This window comes from Gadus chalcogrammus, chromosome 16 (assembly GCF_026213295.1).
Source record: "Gadus chalcogrammus isolate NIFS_2021 chromosome 16, NIFS_Gcha_1.0, whole genome shotgun sequence".
Lineage (NCBI taxonomy): Eukaryota > Metazoa > Chordata > Actinopteri > Gadiformes > Gadidae > Gadus > Gadus chalcogrammus.
The window spans coordinates 28,961,436-28,983,285 of NC_079427.1; the positions used below are offsets into that span (position 1 = coordinate 28,961,436).

Consider the following 21,850-nt stretch of genomic DNA (forward strand, 5'->3'; position numbering starts at 1 on the left):
ACACACACACACACACACACACTAACAATCTAGTCGTAACACATAAACTATGCTTCTAATTAAGTTTGAAATAATTGACATCATTATGATCACTATTTCTGTTGTCATATTTTAAGCTATCCACAGTTTCTTCACCACATAATTGACAACACGGTTTTAATAAGGGTTTAATGATAAGTTTAAGACTACAAACATGGCCACTTTGCCATTTCCGTTTAAGCCAAGAGACCAAAGGTTTACCTGGGTAAATTAGAACATGTAGGCGTGGCCTATTTACCGTTTCGCCCACTCCCAATGGAGTGGCGAAGTCACGCCCCTTCCGGTAGAGCTCATGGGACCTATGAGATCGAAAAATATGAATGGGTGTCAATGGAGAGAAAATAATTATTTTCTGGTCCCAGTCTTTATATGCCCTGGATTACACATATGTTGTTTGTGGATTTAAATGATAATTTTTCATGCAAAGAAAACTAAAAATGTTCGTGAACAAGTTTGATAATTTTAGGTTTTATGTGAGGCCGCTTTGTGAACTACTGCTCTTCGCTGCTCTCGACGCATATGATATACGTCACCACACCCGCCCTTGGAACTCGGCACAAGGATGGCGATCTCTCTGCCCCACTTCACCGCTTTTTCCAAGGGGAGGAAAAAATCATCGAAAGAGGTGAAAACCATTATAAGTCGGGGCACGTGCAGAGTTTCAGTTATGCCGATGGGAAGATTGTCGGTCTTCTCCACGCCAGTCGCAGGGAGCGTGACGTCACATACGAGCCGTTTAGTCTTTCTCGTTGTGTTTTCTCTACAGCCTTTATCTGAACAAATGCACAATAAACGGTCGAACTCTTTGCATGAAAAATTATCATTTAAATCCACAAACATGTGTTATCCAGGGCATATAAAGACTGGGACCAGAAAATAATTATTTTCTCTCCATTGACACCCATTCATATTTTTCGATCTCATAGGTCCCATGAGCCCTACCGGAAAGGGCGTGACTTCGCCACTCCATAGAACTGTTTGTTTACCTCCAGAACGCAAGCCCGTTTACCTTGTGTCTCTGTTAGAATAAACCACGTTGTTGAACATTTACCACTCCGAGTCATACCTAGCACGAGACCACAAAGGATTAATTTAGTTTTACATCAACGGACCACAGCGCCATCTTCACTCTATCCCATTGCCTGATGGAACAGGGCGCCATATTCACCCGATACCGGTGCCCGGATGGAACAGGGGGCCATCTTTGCTCCATCCCAGTGCCCGGATGAAACAGGGCGCCATCTTTACTCCATCCCAGTGCTGCCGGTGGGGCGGAACGACTCTCTACCAACCATTGGTATTAGGAACCGCTGACAACTCATACCGACGTGCTTTTTCAACATTTGTCCGTTTTAAAAGCTCGCTCTACCACATACAGATCCTAACACCATGGGTGACCGGGAGGACTTGGTGTACCAGGCTAAGCTTGCCGAGCAGGCGGAGCGGTACGACGGTAAGACGCTGGGAGGCTCTGCGGGGGACGGGTTCGACCTGGGAGTGCGGTGTTAGCTCTGGATAGCAACATGCTACGCTAACTGACTGTCGGACATAGTCGACGGACAAGCGGTGTTCAATCACCCCGCTGATGGGCGTGGTTCGACAGCTGTCCGATGTGTGATTCACGTGCAGCACCAATTACATATTTTATATTCTTTGATAGACGTCGTAGAGCGGTCCTCATTTATCGACACTGGCTAACGTTAGCGGCTAACACAAAATGGCGGATGGTCGGTGAGCTGTCAGACTCTCGCTCCCTGCACCAGGCTTGCCCGAAAAACTTAAGTGTTTTTGACCCACTGGTGGGCACTCTTAAGATAAGCTTGCGGTAAACTTATGTAATTTCAGGCTAACGCCGATTTAATGAAAATAAATGCAAATGTCACACTGTAGCGTTATTAATGAGATCAGCCGCTGTTAGCTGATTAGTAGCCTGTGTGCTACGGGAGAGCGGTGGGAGGGAGGGCAGCTGTTCACTGGGGTGTTCCCCTACAGCCCACATATACGGATCTACCCGGGAGAACGACCCTCCTCTGGGGCCGGTCCAGTACCGCCAGACCCTGGTGCCAGCAGGGGCCTCGCCGGGCTGTTTTTAGATGGACGGTAACTACTGTTACAGGGCGTGTTGCCCGGTAACGTTGTCTGATAGTGCCTATGAGTCATTGGTGGGGTTTGCCCCCCAGGGTGTATTTATGGCGATGCATGTGTGACGTGCTTACGATTACTATACACAATAGGCGGACTTTAATATTTTGCACATGCTTGAATAATGTGCAATTACCCCAGAGTCACAGCATTGGGGAGAAGTATTTTTGTGTTGTATTAAAACATTTTGCAACACACCAGTTGCAAGGTTTTAGCCAATCAAAACACCCTCTCTCAGAAAATGTGGGCAGCCCAGGTATGTGCTCTTTCAACAGACAAGTGATTTAACCTTTTGTTATACATCTGACTCTTGGTATGGCTCAGCACCGGTTAACGTTTCTAAAGCAATGCAAATCTTATAAAACGTTGATATTACTTGAGTCTTTTTTAGCCACAATTTACCTCCTTTTGTTTGGCGGCTATCTCGTTTCTGACCCCTGTCTATTGTACCTAAAATATTTCACAAGTTTATGTTTCTGTACAAATGCATGGCCTTATGAGCTTGATACATGTCTTGTCGTATGCCCCACCTCCCAACAGAGATGGTGGAGTCCATGAAGCTGGTGGCGGGGATGGATGTGGAGCTGACGGTGGAGGAGAGGAACCTGCTATCGGTGGCATACAAGAACGTGATCGGAGCGCGGCGAGCATCCTGGAGGATAATCAGCAGCATCGAACAGAGGGAGGAGAGCAAGGGCGGGGAAGACAAGCTCAAGATGATTCGGGAATACAGGAAAACGGTAACGTGGCCCCATCTGTGCTCAGTGTGTTTGTTCCATTAATAACATGCTAACGAGAGCTATTAGTGCTGTCTGTCTTCTAGGGGTGCAATGGATCACAAAACTCACGGTTCAGATCGTGTTACGGTTTTTGAGGCCCGGGTCGGCTCATTTTCGGATCAACAACAAAAAAAGTTGTGCGACCGAATTTCCCATCACCAAATTTGCCCTTTTTTTTTTTTACATGTTAAACGTGGACGGGGTGCGTCAATGATTCCGGAATCTTTAGCAGGCCAATGAGTGTAAGAAAGATAGGGAATGGCCACTGTAAGTGGCTAATGTGTCGAGGGGGAGGGTCCTAGAGATTATCGAGCGTGCATAAAAGTTTGTGCGAAGGAGAAAGATTTCACAACGTGCCACGTGCATTTACAATGAGCAAGCAAACTATTGAATCGTTCTTCCGACCTTCGGCTAGTGTGCCAGTGCAAGTCAGTCCTGCACGGGTCTTATTTTACAAACCCCCTACCCGCAATACTTCAAACCGCACCGACCTCTGTTCCGACAGTAGCCCGACCAGACCCGCTATAAATTGATATCGACACCCGACCCGCACCCGATGGAAAATTAGAAACATTAGATGGGCATTACACTATCTGGTGTTTGGCTTGGTGCTTTAGATTGTTGTGCAAAAAAAGCACATCATCCACTGTTGACGGTTTTAGTTGACTCTTCCGCTCCTGATTAACATATCCAGCACCGGTGAAGTCTCGCTCGCAATCGCAAAACCCGCGCCCGACCCGCGCTGTTCAGGCGTCCGACCCGACTCGTTTCATCCAAATTGTGCGGGTCACCCGAACCAGTGCAGGACTCTGCTTCAGCTACCATAAAGGGCTTTTCACACGGGAGGCGTTTGTCGGGCCTGATAATGCATTCTCAATGGAGAGGCGAGCGGGCGGAGAGGAGGCTCAGCGTCCTGTCAAGCGGCACGACAAGCGGGCGCACTCCTGTGAAACTGTCGCTTCAGTACTTGTCGAACGGATGCATGCGCAAACCTGGAAACCGTTGGGGTAGATGAGAATCACAATAAAATGTGACACTGAATTTGAAACGGCACATTGTAATTTCTGCATCTATTATCAAAATAGTTAGTTAGTTAATTAGTAATACAGAGAAAATTTGTAGAAATGTGAATATTTGGTTGGCATGTTGATTAACGGTGTGTGCCCCTAAAATTTCTGGTTGCGCCCCTACAATTTTCAGTTAGGGGCCACAGTGCTCCTAGTGAAAAAAATAAGTCTGGAGCCCTGAACAAGACAAATGTGACTTTAAATAAAATCTTCAAATGTGTAAAAAAAAATAAAGTGAAACATTTGGTAATAATCCTGCTTCCTTTAAGCATAGTACATATATATAAAAAAATGCTTTTGTCCACATAAAATAAAAACAAAATAAAGTGCAATCTGAGGCATTATTCCTTCTTCTTTTTGAGATGGATAGTAAATAATAAAAGATAAACCTGTGTCCAAAGGAAGCACCGCAGACCTGGATTAACAACTTTAAATTCAGGATGTCTGCACTGGGGAGAGTTTAGAGCCCAGCCAATGCAGACATCCTCATCTTTTTTTTTTTTCATCAAGTATCAGTCAACATTCTGTTGTGTTTAATTTGGCATTTTGTAAATCCATTGATTTCTGTTTGAAGGCTTGTTGCTCGTTTACCGGAAATGGAAAGGGGGGTTGGTTGTAGTCTTTTCGCTCGGTTCTAGCCCTACTTTTGATACGGAGAACCGAGCGAAAAAGACTACAACCAAACAAACTAAACAGCCCATTTCCGCTCCTGGTCCGGTTTCCGTTATCAATGGGATTTACAAAATGCCAAATTAAACAAGACAGAAACTGTATTTCGCTACATTACTTGTTGAGGAACATCAACGAACACCACTAACCACTCGTGAGTTGCACATTTCGGAAAACAAATGTTTAGGGTTGTTTTAAGGACTAGTTTGTGAATGCCCAAAGCCAGCCATTCTGAAGCAGGCAGGGGCGTTTCGAAATTAGCCAAATACCCGAGACAGGACCAATAGTCAACATTTCGGTGTGTCAACCACTATATTTCATCCTAGACAAACCAGAAAGGGGGCTCGATGTGCTAAATACCTGGAATTGTCCTTTTAAACATGCGCTGTTAACGTGAACAGAAAACCCTTCTTTTTTCTTATCAGCCGATCCATGGATCACTTGCGTCCCGAACTGTGAGGGCTGATCTGTACTAGGGCCCGACCGATTCTTCGGCCTGCCGATTTAATCGGCCGATTATAGCCTTTTTGAAAATAATCGACATCTGCCAAAAAGACGCCGATTACAACCGATTTTAATATATTTTTTATTATTATTATTATTTTTTAAATGTTATTGCGCTTAGTATCCTGCAGATTGCGCTCCTACTCGCCTAGCTAGCTAACAACTTTAGCTGGAGTAAAAAAGAGGAGATTGAATTTTACCGTACAACATGAAAGCACGCTCGCTCAGGCAGCTGCGCGCTCACCTCACCAATGTACACAAGACGCGTTGTTTGAGCATGTTGTGCCTGTTTTTCTTTAGGTCCCAGGCCATGTTAATTTGTTATACTGTAGACTCTAACGGTGAGACCATACTGCTCAGCACGCACGTGTTAGTCACTGCTCACGAGCGCAGCACATTGGGAGTCAGTTATTTATTTTACATTTTAAATTACACTAATTTTTGACTGTAAATGTATTCTAAAACACTCAAAGGTTCTGCATTCAATTCACATATTCGTCAAAAGTGTTTAAAGTATATTTAAGGTATCAAAAACTACGTTTTATATGCTTTTTTTTTTTTTTTTTAATCGGCCGATTAAATCGTAATCGTAATTTTTCTCTGAAAATAATCGGCATCGGCACTCAAAAATCAATATCGGTCGGGCCCTAATCCGTACGGATCACGGGTAACCCGTTGCACCACTACTGTCTTCCATGCGCTCCAGTGCTACCTTGATGTAACTGTCATGGGTAGAGATGGCTTCAAGAAATATATCAGAACCTAAACCTAACATGTTTTCTAATATCTTGACTCATAGTGTTTTATTAGTTTTATAACCTAATAGGAACCCATTTTGGGATAATTTATACACTGTATTTGATTTGTATCGTTTTATCTCAAGTGACTCAAGTGAAGTCTTTCACTTGTAATGTGTCCAGGCTAGGGCTGCAGGATATATCGGCTATGTACGATATATCGATATAAATTCCAAGGGGATGCAAGATTTGACAATATAGTTTATATCGATATATGCGTTAAAATGGTCAGTTTCCGCCTCAAGCGTCTGTGTTTGCATTGGTGACTGTGAGCGCGACCCCTCCCCCTCCCACTGTCTTTCCGAATGTGCCGTGTGCAAAGACGCCTCATTCCCGCCCCCGTCGCCCCCTCACAACACAACAATCATGGAGGATACCCGTAAAGAAAACGAGACGGCGGCGGGAGACGAAATTGTTTCAAAGAGGAGAAACAACGGCTCCATAATATGGAAATAGCTCGGGTTTAAAAAAACTAATGAGCAGCAGCTGCAGGTCATCTGTAGAGAGTGTAGCAAAAACGTTGCGGCTAAAAGTGGAAGCACGACAAATCTGTTCCACCATTTACAGCAGCGGCACAAAGTGCAGTATGAGGAATGCGTAAAACTCTGTGGCTGTGCGGCTGCATCACCGGCCGCGACAGTTTCTCCTGCCCCGAAACCAGGGCCGGATCCCGGCAAAGGTGACCTAGGCGATTGCCTAAGGCGGCAAATGTGTTGGGGGCGCTCTTAATTAATTAAAATATAAGAAACAAACGAAATGAAATCAAACATGTTCCCAAATGGAACGGAGAAGGGAGGGGGCGGGGGATTAAAGTTACAGCGCACTGAAACCCTCAACGTAGTACGCAGGACAATGCGACGATGCCAATGCTCTTAATGGTAGCTAATGTGTGTAACCTACAGCTTTATATTGTTTTGCACAGGTGATGCTTGTTAAGAAAATGAAAACGGTTCCCTTTGTTGTTCATTCAATTCTGTTGAAAATAGGGCTTTGACTTTTGCCCAAAAATCATATTCGAAGTTCGTTTGTTTATTAATATTAATATTCGAATATATTAGAATATTTATTAATATTATTTTGACCGTTAAATGCCTTCAGTAATACCTGGGCTGAATCCGAATACTTAGTACATACTATTTATGTTCAGTGTCTACTACTTGACGGTCTACAGCTATGTGTAGAACGCCTAGAACGGTCTACAGCTATGCGTAGAACGCCTCTGAACGCTTCTCAGATGCCGGCAAAATTACCTTGATAAGTTACCTGTTTTCCGTCTTGTCATCGTTGCTATTAAATTAAAAATGTCTCTTTTTACTTAATTACTTACTTTACTTTTTTACTCTTTTACTCTTTTTAATGTCTCGTTTTTCGCCGCTTTCTATGACGTCTTTCTAAGCCGCTGTTGGTAGTGTCGGGTCAGCCATCTCTTCTTCGTTATCAGACTCGTAGTCTGGTAACGTAGTGACCTACCGTTGTATACTGTGGCGGTAGTACGTATTCGGAAACGTTTTCCGTACTACACAATGCACACTGAGCATTTGGACGCGCTATATTTGTGGCGTACTACAAAATGCATACTATAAGTATGAGTATTCGGATTCAGCCCTGGATTGGGCTTTGCAAGGTTTGTTTACCGGCGTTGCTATGGTTACCGGTCTTGCGTGTTCCAACGGTTTATTATGTTTCTAATAAATCGCTGTCTAATCAATACTTCATTCACTGCCTCTTCCGTGGTCATTACAATATTATGAATAGACTGCGTGGGGTTCTCCGACGTCTCTCCCTCTTGGCCTGCCCATAACAGGTTTGAATATTAAGGGCTGCCTAATATTCGTTTCGAATTTTAATTTATTTTTTGATATTCTAATTATATTCGAATCACAAAGTCAAAGCCCTAGTTGAAAATAACGATACATAATCACATGTTGCAGTAACTAACCCTGACCTATGTTTTAATAAAAGTGCTTGCATCATCTCACATGTGGCTTTTAACTTACAAAAAAACCATCTATCCCACTCTATAGAAAATATCGATATATATATCGTATATCGCCATTCAACCAAAAAATATTTTGCCCATATCGTGCAGCCCTAGTCCAGGCATACAATGTGTATTGGACAACGGTCTCCACGAAATACCAAAGATGGTCTTCCTTGCATCCCATAATTACTGTGCTGTGTTAAAGATAATTAATCTTGCCTTCCAGATTATATAAATGAGCTGGATAACAGCTATACAAGCTTCTATTGATACTCATGACGTTACATCTTGCGTTCAATAGCAGTCCCAGACAGAAATGTGAGTCATAGTTGGCTAGCTCTCTCTGGAAATAAGAGCCGACTATCAATGTGGGAGAGGCCACAGAGTGTCAGATTGATGGGAGAGGCCATTGGAATGCAGTCAATGAGCTAATGTCATTCAGAGATTTAATGTGCTGTAACACTTACTTCTCTCGACAACATTTGTCTCTGGGACCCATTTTTTTATTTCTCTACCACGACCACGCCATTGCTCACGCCATTGCTCACACTCAAGCCAAAACCACAGATCTGGTTTGAATTGTTAGAGGGTGTTTTGACAATGAGTTGAGTGTTATGAGTGCCATTTCTGTGACTGATATTAAGTGTGTATGATTTGTGATGCCAGGTTGAGGACGAGCTGAAGTCCATCTGTATCGAAATTCTGGATGTACTGGACAAGCACCTTATTCCTGCTGCTACCACAGGAGAATCCAAAGTCTTCTACTACAAAATGTAAGAGATCTGCGTGTTGAACTTTTAACCACTGGGAATTTCCAGTTACACACAAAGTAATGTGTCCATTGTGTTCCAGCTACAATAACTGTTTTTGTTGTTTAATTGTTCTATGTATCATGTATTTTCTCTTATGTCAAAAAGAAAATTATGCTCTGAAACACTGAAATCAACCTAATATATATATTTTTTAAGCTGTAAGCAACGTTGACATTTCTATCGATCAACTAATAAGCTGCTCAACTCATTGTTTCAACCATCAACATTGCGCTGTTCTCCAGGAAGGGGGACTATCACAGGTACCTGGCCGAGTTTGCCACCGGCAACGACCGAAAAGAGGCAGCGGAGAACAGCCTCGTGGCGTACAAAGCGGCAAGCGACATCGCCATGACGGAGCTGCCGCCCACACACCCCATCCGGCTCGGCCTAGCCCTCAACTTCTCTGTCTTCTACTACGAGATCCTCAACTCGCCGGACCGTGCGTGCAGGTAAGCCCCTCCCCTGCTTCTGGTCCATATCTGCTGCTAGGGTTAGCCTGGAGTTTTAGAGAAAAATCCTTATTTAAATGGAAAGTCATGTAGTGGGTTACATGACATGTGCTATGGATTAATCTTGGTCCAACTCTCGTTTTTAAAACCTAGGATAAGATTTAAATATGGACTCAAATTACCCTCTATGGGTAAAACGCATGGTATTGCATGGGTTACCTGCTTGGGCCGTTTTGGTCCAATTCCCCCAATCTGAAAATCAGATTATAGCTAGCAAAGACAGCCAAAGGGCAGCGATATACCCACTTTAAATATAAGAAACCCCTTTAAAGAAAATAAAATGTATATTTTGTAAGATGTGATGGTGGGCAGCACTAGCTCAAACCCTTCAGCCATAGCACAGGCCTGTAAACCATAGCCACAACATGGCTCTGAATTGGTTACAACTAGAGATAGACCGATATGTTTTTTTGGGACCGATACCGATTATTAGTAGTAAAGGGGGCCGATAACCGATATTTGGAGCCGATATTAATTTACAGAAAAGGGGAAAATATTGGCGTTAACAATTAACTTCATTTAAATGCCTCTAAGCATATGTTTAATAAACACAACAGCTTATCAGATTTGCAACATAACACAATTTAAACAAATCAATGGCTCCCTAAAATGTTCCTGAACTGAACTGAAATGTTAATCTTTTACAACTGAAATTTATATAAATAAATAGTTCCCTAGTTAAACAGCCATTATTGCCAGACAGTTTTCTCTCAGACAGACGGTGCTTGGCTGTCAGTTTCTCATGTGGCACGCACACGCACACACAGAAGGAGAAAGCGGGCCGCTGGGCTAACGTTACGCTAAAAGCTAATCAGCCTGCACCTTAAAGCCCCTAAGGGTTCGAGGGGCTCCGTGGTTACGCAGTTGGATAGCGCATTACGCAGTTGTAGAAGTATAACCACCGCTTAACATGCTTCCCTGCAATAAAACTGGACTGAATTGAGTTTATTAGGTTTTTACTCTCTCCCTCACACACAGACTTCTACTTTCACAGACTATATCCATATCGATATTATCAGCAACATTGTTTCGAGTGATTAACGGACTGCGAGCGAGCAGAGCTGCCGCTTATGTTTCAATAACGTTAATGGGCTCACAGTAATGTTACTAGGAGATTATCGGCCCGGCCGAAAATCGGTCGATCCCTAGTTACAACACAGGCATGAAAATCACTCACCTTTCGGCGAAATTCGCAGTTTTGAAACCAAAATAGGTGACCTCCGTGAAAAAATATTTAGGGGGGGGGGGGGGTGTAGGTTCAGAGGCCGGCCAGTTTATATTCCTCCGTAAAGTGCTGTACTTAGACACGGAGATCCTGTCGGAGAACCTCTCCGTAGTTTACGTGCGTATCCAATATTTTTTAACTATCAGTCGACGCAACAGAGACGTTAAGGGCTGTGATTGGTCCTCTAACAAAATCATTTCCGGAAACGCTACTCGGTTTGACTTTGGACCTTATTTACTTTGTACGTTGTTTACTTTGCACAGGACCAATAAAATACCAAATAGGATTTTTAAAGCTTTGGAAGTTTATTTAAAAAACTATTTACAAATATATTGTCAACATATAAGTTCGATCGGGCGGAGAATTGCAATGCGTATCCGACATCCCGACGGAGAACTTTGAATGCGCGAGCAGGCGCGTTGTTAGACCTGGGCATTCGAGGCTATAGCCCCGGATCTTTTGGGAATAGCCCCGGATCGCTGTGCCGTAAAAAAAACATCATAATGCTGAAAATAGCCCCGTAGAGTTTACTTCTTTGTGATTGAATTACCAGCAGCCACGGATGCAACTTTGTAGCGAGTGAAAACCGCAAAATTCTGCCGTGTCCATGTATGGGCAGATTTAGAATAATTTGTTGCAAAATGTTGTAAATTTAACGTCGGTATTCTTTCTTCTCTATGCATAGCGCATCTCGTTGATATTGCTGTTTCGTGCTGCTAGCCTTTTAGTGAGATCAGAGTGTTGAGAAGGACAGTACCAAAATATCTTTGGTAAGATGGATATAAAAGAGATCCGCATTGAATTCAACCCGGTCCACTTGACATCGGGTAGGTGCATTACAGTGAGTAAAACGTCAATAGCCCGGGCTATTATTTGTTTTCTATCACTGAACTTTCGAACAAAACTCTTGCTCAGCAACGATGGGAAATAGCCTACTATCAAATGCATTATTTAAACCAGTATGAATATTACCGTAGGCCTACATGTTTACCAGGCAGTTGAATAACGCCTGCACACACACACAGGCACGCACGCACGCACACGCAGAGTGGTAATCGGGAGAGTTGGGAGAATTCCCTGTGGCCCGTTAATGATTCGGGGGGGCGCCGGGTCAATGTCGCAACCAATTCGATTTTGTCTAGAGGGGAGTAACTGAGCGCCCCCTCCCGAAGTGGTACAGCCCAGGTCGGCCTTGAACTGCGATTGGTCAGACAGACATAACAGCTAATGACAACATTGAACTCTCATGCAGGCTCGAACAGAATATTAAAAAAATTAGGGGGAGGATACCCCGGACCCCCCTAGAGGGATAATATCCTTCTCACCTTTTTCACGCCTGACCCGTTTTCATGCCTGACAACAACCAGCAAGTTAAACTGGCAGAACTTTATTTAAAAGCAAGCAATTGTATTCTAGTTCACGGTTATAACCAATAAATGGAGAAAATCGTAATGTGTATTTTAGTGTCCTGTGTGAATGTATGGACCGGCATTGGAACTGTTAATGTTAATAGTGGTGGTTTTAATGTCAACAGTGGTGTCCAGGGCTGCTTACCTTTATGCATAGTATGAACCAGTCTGTGTTTGGTGTTGGCTGAAGCTCCATCGGAGTGGCGGATAACACTAGTAGTAGTATCCAGGAAGTTTAACCTTTGTGGGCATAGTCAAGTCGCATACCAATTTGTAGACGATGCAGCTATTTAAATATGGGTTTGCTGCCACGAATACATTGTTTGCTGCGTGTATATTTAAATGTTTAACTTATTCCAATCGACTCACGGTCGGTCGACATTTAGTGGTAAGGAAGACCGATAAATAATCAATGTACACAGATGGGCTGAACGACCCCGGATGGTCATCCTCGTCGTCAGAATGTTACAATGTGCCCTTAGGAGCCAATGCTGTGACTCATGTCTATTTGTTCACACAGGTTGGCGAAGGCTGCGTTCGATGACGCAATCGCAGAGCTGGACACGCTGAGTGAAGAGAGCTATAAGGACTCCACGCTTATCATGCAGTTGTTACGCGACAACCTGACACTATGGACTTCAGACATGCAGGGGGACGGTGAGTCTGTTGATCTAAGACTGAGTAAAATAATGACGTATGAAACACATTGGTCTTGATAAGGGTTTAATTTTGGCAGATCCAAAACCTTAAATTACTTTTTGTTTAGTGTTCAAATAAATGCAAAATCACCTGCAGACTTTCTCAGTTTAACATATCCTTTCCCAACAAGCAAAAAAGTAAATTCTTGCAGCGTTTTTCAAAATGAACAGATTAAATTGATAGATGGTGCGGTCCTTTATGCCGCTTTTCCACTGCATGGTACCAGCTCGACACGACTCGACTCGACTCAGCTCGCCTTTTTTGCGTTTCCACCGCGATCTAGTACCTCAAGTGGCTGCTTTTTCTAGTACCGCCTCGCTCTAGGTTCCAAGCGGCTGAGCCGATGCTAAAAGGTGACGTCGGCAGACGGCCGGCCACTGATTGGCCAGAGAGTGTGACGAAGTCACGAGAGCGACATGGCAACCATGCTGGTAACGATAGAACAGCCATAGTAGCGCCGCAGCCAACATATTCCACTTCTTCAACATGCCAGCTAATAATACGAACACGAATACCATCGCATCGATGTTCTCCATTGTTGTTATGTGGGTTCTGTCCATGTGTGGGTTACGTAGGTGTTGTTTGCGTCGCGTACAAAAATACGTCACGGCCCTTTCGCGCAGACGACCCCGCCCACGTCCCTGAGGTACTATTTGCGGTGGAAAAGCACCCGCGCTGCTACCGTGTCGAGTCGTGTCGAGTCGTGTCGTGTCGAGTCGAGCTACATGTGCGGTGGAAAAGCGGCATTAGCCTCGGGCTCTTCTCCCCCAGCTCACGGATACTGCTGAGTCAACGCCACTCCACCCCAAAAGAAAACTGTTCCTAGTGTTTGCAGTGGCTTGTGTGTCCTGTTGTAAAGCAGTACAAAGGAGTCTGTGAAGCCCTTTCTCCTCCTCGCCTTTCTTCCCTGAAGCCTCATTTTGGAAAAGAGGAGAGAGAGAGGGAGAGAGCTCATCGTCTTGGCTAATGAACCGTCCTGGAGAAAAACTATTTCCTATTTAACTAGAGCCTACACCTGCATGCATTTCCTTAAAGGGCAACTTCACCCATTTCACATAAGCTTTGTATTTTTAGAACCCCCCGCATATTTTTGATTGGTCTAGCATCATTCCCTTATTTTCTGGAGAGACTGGAGAGATCCGTATCGATCTCCAACACTTCCTGTTTTCAATGACGCAATATGACGATTTATGCGTACAAGAAAATAGGAAGTGTAAGAGGGGATGATTCTCGTAAGACTACAACCACTAGTGGGCACTAGTGGGTCCCACCCCCTAGAGGGGGGTGGGACCCACTGACGCTACAGACCTATTAGAGCAGTGCCAGTGGGTGGGACTTCACCAGCAGAAACTAACATCCACAGCGTCTGAAGCTAAGATAACAGAGGCTGTTGATAAAACTGAAGTACATTGGCGGAGGGTACTGGATCTGACATAGAAGATGGCTCCATGCAAAAGTTCACCATTTCGAAAGAAATACAAACGAGGACCACCGTATTTTCCGCATTATAAGGCACACCAGATTATAAGGCGCACCTTTAATGAATGGCCTATTTTAGAACTGTTTTCATATATAGGGCGCACCGGATTATAAGGTGCATAGAATAGAAGATACTGCAGTCAAACGTTTGACTGGGGTTGTGTTATGCATCGACTAGACCGAGCTGTGCTAAAGGGAATGTCAACAAAACAGTCAGATAAAGTCAAACTTTATTAAGCGTTCTGACAACTCCGGTCACTCCCATGGTAACGATGTTCAAACGTTAATGTGCATATTAACAATATCTCATCAATATCTGATCAATATCAATATCTCTTAACAATAAGCTCACTTTTCAGTTCATTCCCCGTCTACGAATCCCTCGAATTCTTGTGTCCGAATTGAACAGTTGGGCGAGTACGGCATCCAACATGCCCGGATCCCTCTCGTCATTATTCGAGTCAGTGTCGCTGCTGTTGCCTGGCAGTTCAGTGATTATTCCTGCCTTCGTGAAAGCTTGGACCACAGTTGAGACTGTTATATCAGCCCAGGCATCCACGATCCATTGGCAGATAGTGGCGTAAGTCGCCTGGCGCTGTCTTGGTGACTTGGTGACGTGATGTTCGCCTTCTTGGCCCCGTCCACACGAAGCCGATTTTTTGGGTGAAACCGCATAATGCTACGGCCACACCAAACGCGTGTAACGTGCCTAACTTGACGCTTGATCATTGTGTGTCACAAAAATGGTTCAACGCGCCAACGCGCCTGTGGCTGCGCTGGATTTAGGAGTCCGAGGTAGGAAACCCAAACGCCGCAATGTTTGGGTGCATGATAGAGTTTAGATCGGGTTAGATTAAATAATCTCTGATATAAATAACAATAATCGGGTTAAATAACTTCACATGGTGTGTCTGGTGTGTTTCCAGCATTCGTAGTGTTGTTCAGCAGATAGTCCGCCAAGACGTTGAGGTTGCTTAGCAACCGGAGACGCTGTCCATGCAAGTGAATGGAGCGTTCCCTCTTCGTCATAACTATCAAACCAAACAACCTTCACATTCAACGAGCGAACATGATGAAAGTATAATGCACATTTCTCGTTAAAAATGTTTACATAAACGCATTTAATGGCGTAACTATGTTACTATTTCCACCCAGAATAAAGAAAGATGTCGGCCGTATGCTTCTGTGCAAGCGTCACTACTCTCTGCCAGTGACGTCGGGTCAAGCTCCACGCTGATTTGTTCCATTAGTAGATGGAACAAGGAGGTGTCCGATAGGCGGAGATGATCAGCGGGAGTGGCCGCCAGCGAAGCTGTGCATGGTGGGAGTTGTTGTCTTCAATCCACAAGCGCCAAAAAGTCACTTTCTGCCTTTTCTCGGTCAAGACGGCACCAAATTAGAATTTTATTTTATTATTCGACTACATATAGGACCCAATTTCAATACATATTCATGCCTCCACCGGTGAAATGCTCCTTTAAGCCCCCCCAACCCCAGAGTTATATTCCTCAAGGTTAATCGAGTCTGTACCTAGATATACAGCCAGCACCTAGACGAAGGTTGTCAGTTGATGCAATGAAGAGGTTACATATTTAGCGATGGAGATGGATTTTGGCATGACACTTTCCACTATGACTTACAGAGATACGAGTTTCTTTAGACCTTTATGTTGGTCGCTCTTGGTCTGGTTAATTCACATGGGTTCTGCGTGTTGAATGCCTAAACAAAAGCATTTATTTGTGAAATATCAATCATTGTTGTAGGGATGTAACACTATGAAAATTTAACCTCACGGTTATTGTGACCATAATTATCCTGGTTTTCGGTATTTTCGTGGTATTTTTAAGAGTGTTGAATATGTTCAGAAAGTACTGATAGGCCTACGCTAACTGAAATAGTTTAAAAAAGTGTAAGTGTTATTTATTTATATATTATCAAAAGTGCAACTTTTAACATCAAAGGAACAAGGGTTAAGCATATTAACAGCTTATTTGTCAGGAACATTTACAGTAGTGCAGGTTTAATCCAAACATTTAAGACATAAAGAACAATATTTAAACAAATCAAAGAAACACCACCTGTCTTATTATATACCGCTTATTTTATTAAAATGTAAAACTGTACACATGAACCCTAGGGGTGTAACAGTACACAAAGTCAAGGTTCGGTACGTACCTCGGTTTTTAAGTCACGGTATGGTACGGTTCATAATTAAGTGGACAATTTAAAAAAAACTGCTTGTCTGTCAACAACGGAGAATGGCCGTAGATCAGCAGCAATGAAAACACCAATACACTTGGTTATGGCATTTGCATTTCTGAATTCCCAGACAGGGGTTATTGAAATAGTGTCGTGAGCTGGGTTCGCACAGCTAGTTTTTCTAAAATCGCTCAATCAAGAACCCCCCACGCACGCACGCACCTCGGGTACACCCACACACAATGACACAGGTTTGTCATTGTGATTTGTATGAAATCAAACTGTTTATTTCAACAACTGCGCCATCAACATTCAACATCAAAATTATTTCAACGTGGGCTTGGGCAGATAGACCTACATGCGCCGAAAACGGATCGCCAATTATTTATTTATTTTACTGAACACAGCCTGCATGACGGTGAACTAGACACTTCAAAAATATAACTTCACATGGTGTCTTTTTACAATTTATTTGCCGTGATTTACAGACGGTTCAATTAATGTTAATATTTTTTTATTGAGACATTGTAACATTTGTTATCATTGTGTCATTTTTATGATGTAATTTGAGGGAGGCTTAGCCTGGAAATCCAGACCCACATCTAGAAAGCTGTAGGGTCTGGCAACGAGCAATGAAAATGGCCCAACTCGAGGGGCGGCAACAAGCATGCATTTGAAAATATCACTGGATAACACACATTGGATAACACTATGACCAATCAGAAGAATACAAGGGGTGACGTATCCAGATCATTGGAGCTAACCAATAGATAAGACTTTTGCCGTATCTGGTCGGTAAAACAGCAACGCTTTTGGCCCGCCTATATTTATACGTCGATGTGATTGATTAATGTTCTGGGCCAGGGGAGGCCCAGAATATACACTATTCTATATAGAATATACAGTATATTGCTCGTTCCCAGAGTGACTCGCTGAGCCAAGTCAAATTGTGGTATCAGCGTATCGGTTATCGGCTAAGGCAGATGAAGAAAAATCGCTATCGTATCGACCCTAAAAAACCTGTATCGGTCGATCCCTATTGCCTACATCCTCCAAGGACATTTTTCTGAGCTGGAGAACTTGAGTATAATCAATCAGTGGTACACTATTGTCTTAGTCGTTAGGACTCACCGGTAGGTGCTGGTTTTGCTCTTTGGTTCTTCTGAAAGGTAGTTTTCTTTGCCATCTGCAAAGAGGCAGGTTATTCACCACAAATCTTGCCCGGCCAAGCAATTCTTCGCCACGTGAGCTTAAATAGCAAATAGAGTTGCATATGTTTTTATAATCCGAAGGAGAAGAGACTTGCTGGTTGATTTCCAAGTCGACTTAGTGCATTCTGAACGAATCACATGATGTCCACCTGTTGAACACTTGGAGCAGCAGTAGGTTGGGATCACACATCCAAGGCCTGAGTGCGTGTACAGGATGGGAATCACTTCCCTCCTCACTAAGCCGGAAGCACAACAGTGTGTGAGTGAACTTCCATCTGTTGACTTCTCCATGAAGACACCGGTTTGTTGTGAAGGAGCCCCATTTTGTGTTTTCCTACCGTGTGCAGTGATGCTGATTTTTTTTTTTATGTCCCCTCTCTGCAGGAGAAGAACAGAACAAAGAGGCATTGCAAGACGTTGAGGACGAAGCCCAGTGAGACTATGCCAACAACAGCCAACAACTTGAGACCCTACCCTCACCCCCTTCTCACACTCCTTCACCCCTCCTCCTCTATAACCAGGCCCCACCCTGAGGAAGTGTAAATTCCCGGTCCTCTCTCTCTCCTCCTTCCTCGTCTAATCTAATTTCTTTTGGATATTTCTTTCTCTCCCTCCCCTGTCCCATCAAACCTCAGTAGCTTCATGTCTCACAGGGCCAAGGAGCGGACCCACTTATTTTTCTCCTCTTTGCATATATTTTATTTTTGTTAGCCCGTTAATTCAGTTGAAGTAAGTACCACTTAATTGAGACAGTAAATACAATGTGAGAAATGCAAAGACAAAGAAAGAGTCCCTGAATTTAACAAATGTTATGTTTTCATTATGTATGATTTTATTTTATTTCCCTTTGAGTTTTTCCTCAATATTTTTATCAGTTGCTGGATATATTGAGAATTTTTTTCTTAATGTAATTGCAGAAATTAACTTTTATTACTGATATGTTGACTATTAGTTTTGGGAGCCTTTTTATCTGTTTTTAGGAAAATGTCAAATGCAAATCATTTTACTTTATTTTTTATTTTTATGGGCAGAATAAAATATAATACTTTAAGTGCCCTTTTTGGTAACTTAGTTTTTCAGAGGCAGTTGGCGAAATTTGCGATATCCATGTAGAAGCGAACAACCATGACCTTTACACCGTCGTCCTCCAATTGTAGTTATTTTTCTTTCCAGGAGTCGTCCTTGGATTCTTTTGTGCTGAAATACTGTATCTGTGTACACATCCTTTCCTTGAGGTCTGACTGATAGCTTAGCGGTGGTTAAGATTGGACAAAATAAACAGTAGAAACGATCACCTGTATGGGAAGACGCGTCTCAATCTGGCCCCCTAGCTCCTCGACGGAGAGCTGTAAAAGTACCCTGTCCGTCAGTGCTTGCATGTTGAGGCAAATGACAAATACTGATTTTCTTGCTTCATCCTACTTTTTACTAGAAGCCTTCTCTTCACGAGGTGCTTTTCTCCATCTGTCTCTGGGCAGTTTCCTGTCAATGGTATATTTTAATTTCTCTTCTTGCTTGGTTATGTGTAACTTGGAGCTGATTTGTACTACTGGATATCTGACTGGAGCCACAGACGGGGGGGATCTGTACCGTTCTTACTGAAACAGCATGGAATTAACATTAAACAATCTAAATTAAACGTTAAAAAACAATATGGTTTTGTTTCTTTCAAATCTTGATGGATAGTCGTGTTTGCCATGTGGGAGGGAAATAAAGGCCAGTTGTTGGTGCTGTAATGACAGAAGACCCAAAGTAACATTCCTAGCAATCCTTAGGGCTACTAAATATTTGAGCGTTCAAAGTGAAATAATTTTAGCTACAAATGGTTAAGAAATACAATGTACCCTCTAAATGACTTTGATAGCTACAGTTGTTGCTATATATGCAACATATGTTGCAGTGGAAGCCACATATGGCAACTGGGAACATATTTATAGAGGCTTATCTGAGATGGATAACACTTGCCTCTGGCCTGTACTACGAACCTCGATTAGTGGGTTAGCAAGGTATGTTGCGCTCAAAGCCTGGGTTAGCTCATGGACCTATTAATGCATAAGTCAACATGTTGACTTAAATGCTTTCAACCAGAGTGATAGATATAACGGAGTGGTGACACTTCCATTGGACTCCGTTCTACGCTTTTTGCCGCCTACTTCCGGGGTATGCAGCCTTGCGTAGTTCCAAACATCCGTTCTACGGCGTTGGATATCATTAATTTCCATTGCTGGCCGCCGAGTAACTTCTGAGGTAAGTTGATTAAATAGCTACCTCTTTTGAAATTTTAACTATATTCTATCAGAGGCCCTTTATGATTCATGACCTGAAATGTATTTGTATGTTCACAGCGTAATTGTATATATTTTTTATCTTGGTAGACAACCAGTTGCTTGCTGTTTGTTGGCTCGACGTTGCAAGCTGTGAAGGTATCTAGGGATAAATTGATCAAATAGCTACCTCTTTTGAATTGTCACACAGCGTAATTATATATGTTTTTATTTTGGTAGACGACCGTTTTTCAGACATTGCCTGCTTGTTAGTCAGCTCGATTTCGCCAGCTGTGAAGGGGAGCCAGTATGGAGCTGTCACACAAATTTTTTACCGGCTGCCAAATTTGTACCGGGCGCGTCATCCATACGTAATCCACTCCAAATCTGCCTGGCAACAGATGATCGCTTCGTCCGTTATCGCGTCGAATGACGTGAAAGGTCCACGAACATTCCCGAACCTTCTATCTAGCGATCCGTTATCTGTATTATGCTATTTCGTCCTTGACTTGCTTTAAACACTCAGTTTACTTGCTAAATTTGATTAAACAATTAAATACAATACAAATATAAAGTAAAAACAAGTGTTATCTAGATCCGTTTTCTGTATTATGTTATTTCGTCTTTGGCAACATGAGCGCGAATGTTTTTTGAAACCCGCTTTAAACACTCAGTTTACTAGCTAAATTTGATCAAACAATTAAATACAATACAAATATAAAGTAAAAACAAGTGTTATCTAGCGATCCGTTAACTGTATTATGTTATTTCGTCTTTGGCAACATGAGCGCGAATGTTTTTTGAAACCTGCCCGGCAACGGACGACGCGATCATCTGCTGACAGGCAGGTGGTACAAATTTGGCAGCCGGTACAAATTTAGTGTGACAGAGCCAGTATCCTGTCATAATTCAATCCTGAATAAAGTTTCAAAGGCTTGTAAGTCTGTTTGAAAAACACCTTGTAAAAAAGGTTTTGCAACACTGAGAAAAAAAAGATTATAGCCAGAATTTTTTTTTAGAACATCTGCAAACATTAATTTGTGCTCTATTTTATCCTGCAATACTTTGGGGGGAATTCACTTGAACTAGGTCATTTCATTTAACATAATATAGGTTACCTCCGTTCAGTAGGACGCCCTCTTCACTTCTCCAGAAAGGAACGTATCCTGCGACGTTTGGTTCACGTGACGTCACTAACTTTGCGCCGCCATCTTGACGACCGATCCCACCCACTGACCCACTGATTTCAGTGGTAACTCAGCACCAACAACACCTACGACACCAATCAAACAATGAGGGTGCGCTCTTTAATTGTCTTTAGTGCAGGTAATGAAAGGTTCTGAAAGATGGCTTATCCATGTAGCTTACTAATAAATAAAATGCATACAAAAAACATTGGACCCACTATGTTCTGCTCCATATACCCAATGTTGACATCGTCCCAGCCAAAGAGTATTGGTATTAATACCTCATTCATTGTCCAAAATAATCCATAATAATTCAATTTGGGTTGTGTTGTGGGCAAGGGCGTCAGTTTGTTTTTAGAAGTGGTGGGGACATTAACCATAAGCTTGAGTGTGGTTTGAAAAGTGCTGGGTACCCTTATGTAAGCTATTCATCCATTCAACGCTGCATTACAATATGCTCTACAGTGTATTGTCAGGTGTTGAAAATCCTATTCGAACAATAAAAGTTGAAAACCACAGTTTGTGTTTTGGCTTGTTTTGCAAAACGGCGTTGGAAACACCAGGGTATTGGCTCGGGATATGTAATACTAATACACACAGGACAAAGAACAGTGTTGGCAATTTAACACTTATCTTGACATCAACAAAGTTTACCAGACAAACAATGCCAGACTGTAAAGGGGGTACGAAATGAAACGAGGTACTGAGCATCAGCCTTTTGAAGACGAGCAAGGGCTGCTTGTAGCATATGTTATGCTGCATTAAAAAAAGGAGAAAAAAACAAGCGCCCAGAGGAGAATTGCATCTGCCAAATCCTGACCACCAGTAAACACTTGCGAAGGACCAATGTAGACTTCACTCGTTACAACATCATAAGC

General features: G+C 42.9%; 2 protein-coding genes across 2 annotated transcripts in view; one reads left to right on the forward strand and one right to left on the reverse strand.

Annotated features, from left to right (window-relative positions):
- The window catches only part of LOC130406507 (uncharacterized), a 31,368-nt gene extending 18,987 nt beyond the window's left edge, over positions 1-12,381 (reverse strand). Inside the window, exon 1 of the mRNA XM_056612129.1 lies at positions 12,079-12,381. The gene's annotated coding sequence lies outside the window, so the exon portion shown is untranslated. The remainder of the gene's footprint in view (positions 1-12,078) is intronic.
- On the forward strand, positions 978-19,320 carry LOC130406519 (14-3-3 protein epsilon). The gene is made up of 7 exons (XM_056612149.1): positions 978-1,336; positions 1,418-1,492; positions 2,722-2,921; positions 8,645-8,751; positions 9,033-9,239; positions 12,454-12,590; positions 17,906-19,320. Exons 1-7 carry the CDS (start codon positions 1,225-1,227, stop codon positions 17,956-17,958), a joined length of 891 nt encoding a protein of 296 aa, XP_056468124.1. The 5' UTR covers positions 978-1,224; the 3' UTR covers positions 17,959-19,320.
- The last annotated feature ends 2,530 nt before the right edge of the window (positions 19,321-21,850 follow it).

Coding starts and splice junctions, on each gene's coding strand:
- LOC130406519 (XM_056612149.1), top strand. CDS start 1,225: ATGGAACAGGGGGCCATCTTTGCTCCATCCCAGTGCCCGGATGAAACA. Junction 8,752..9,032: donor AAAGTCTTCTACTACAAAAT/GTAAGAGATCTG, acceptor GCTGTTCTCCAG/GAAGGGGGACTATCACAGGT. Junction 9,240..12,453: donor TCGCCGGACCGTGCGTGCAG/GTAAGCCCCTCC, acceptor TTGTTCACACAG/GTTGGCGAAGGCTGCGTTCG.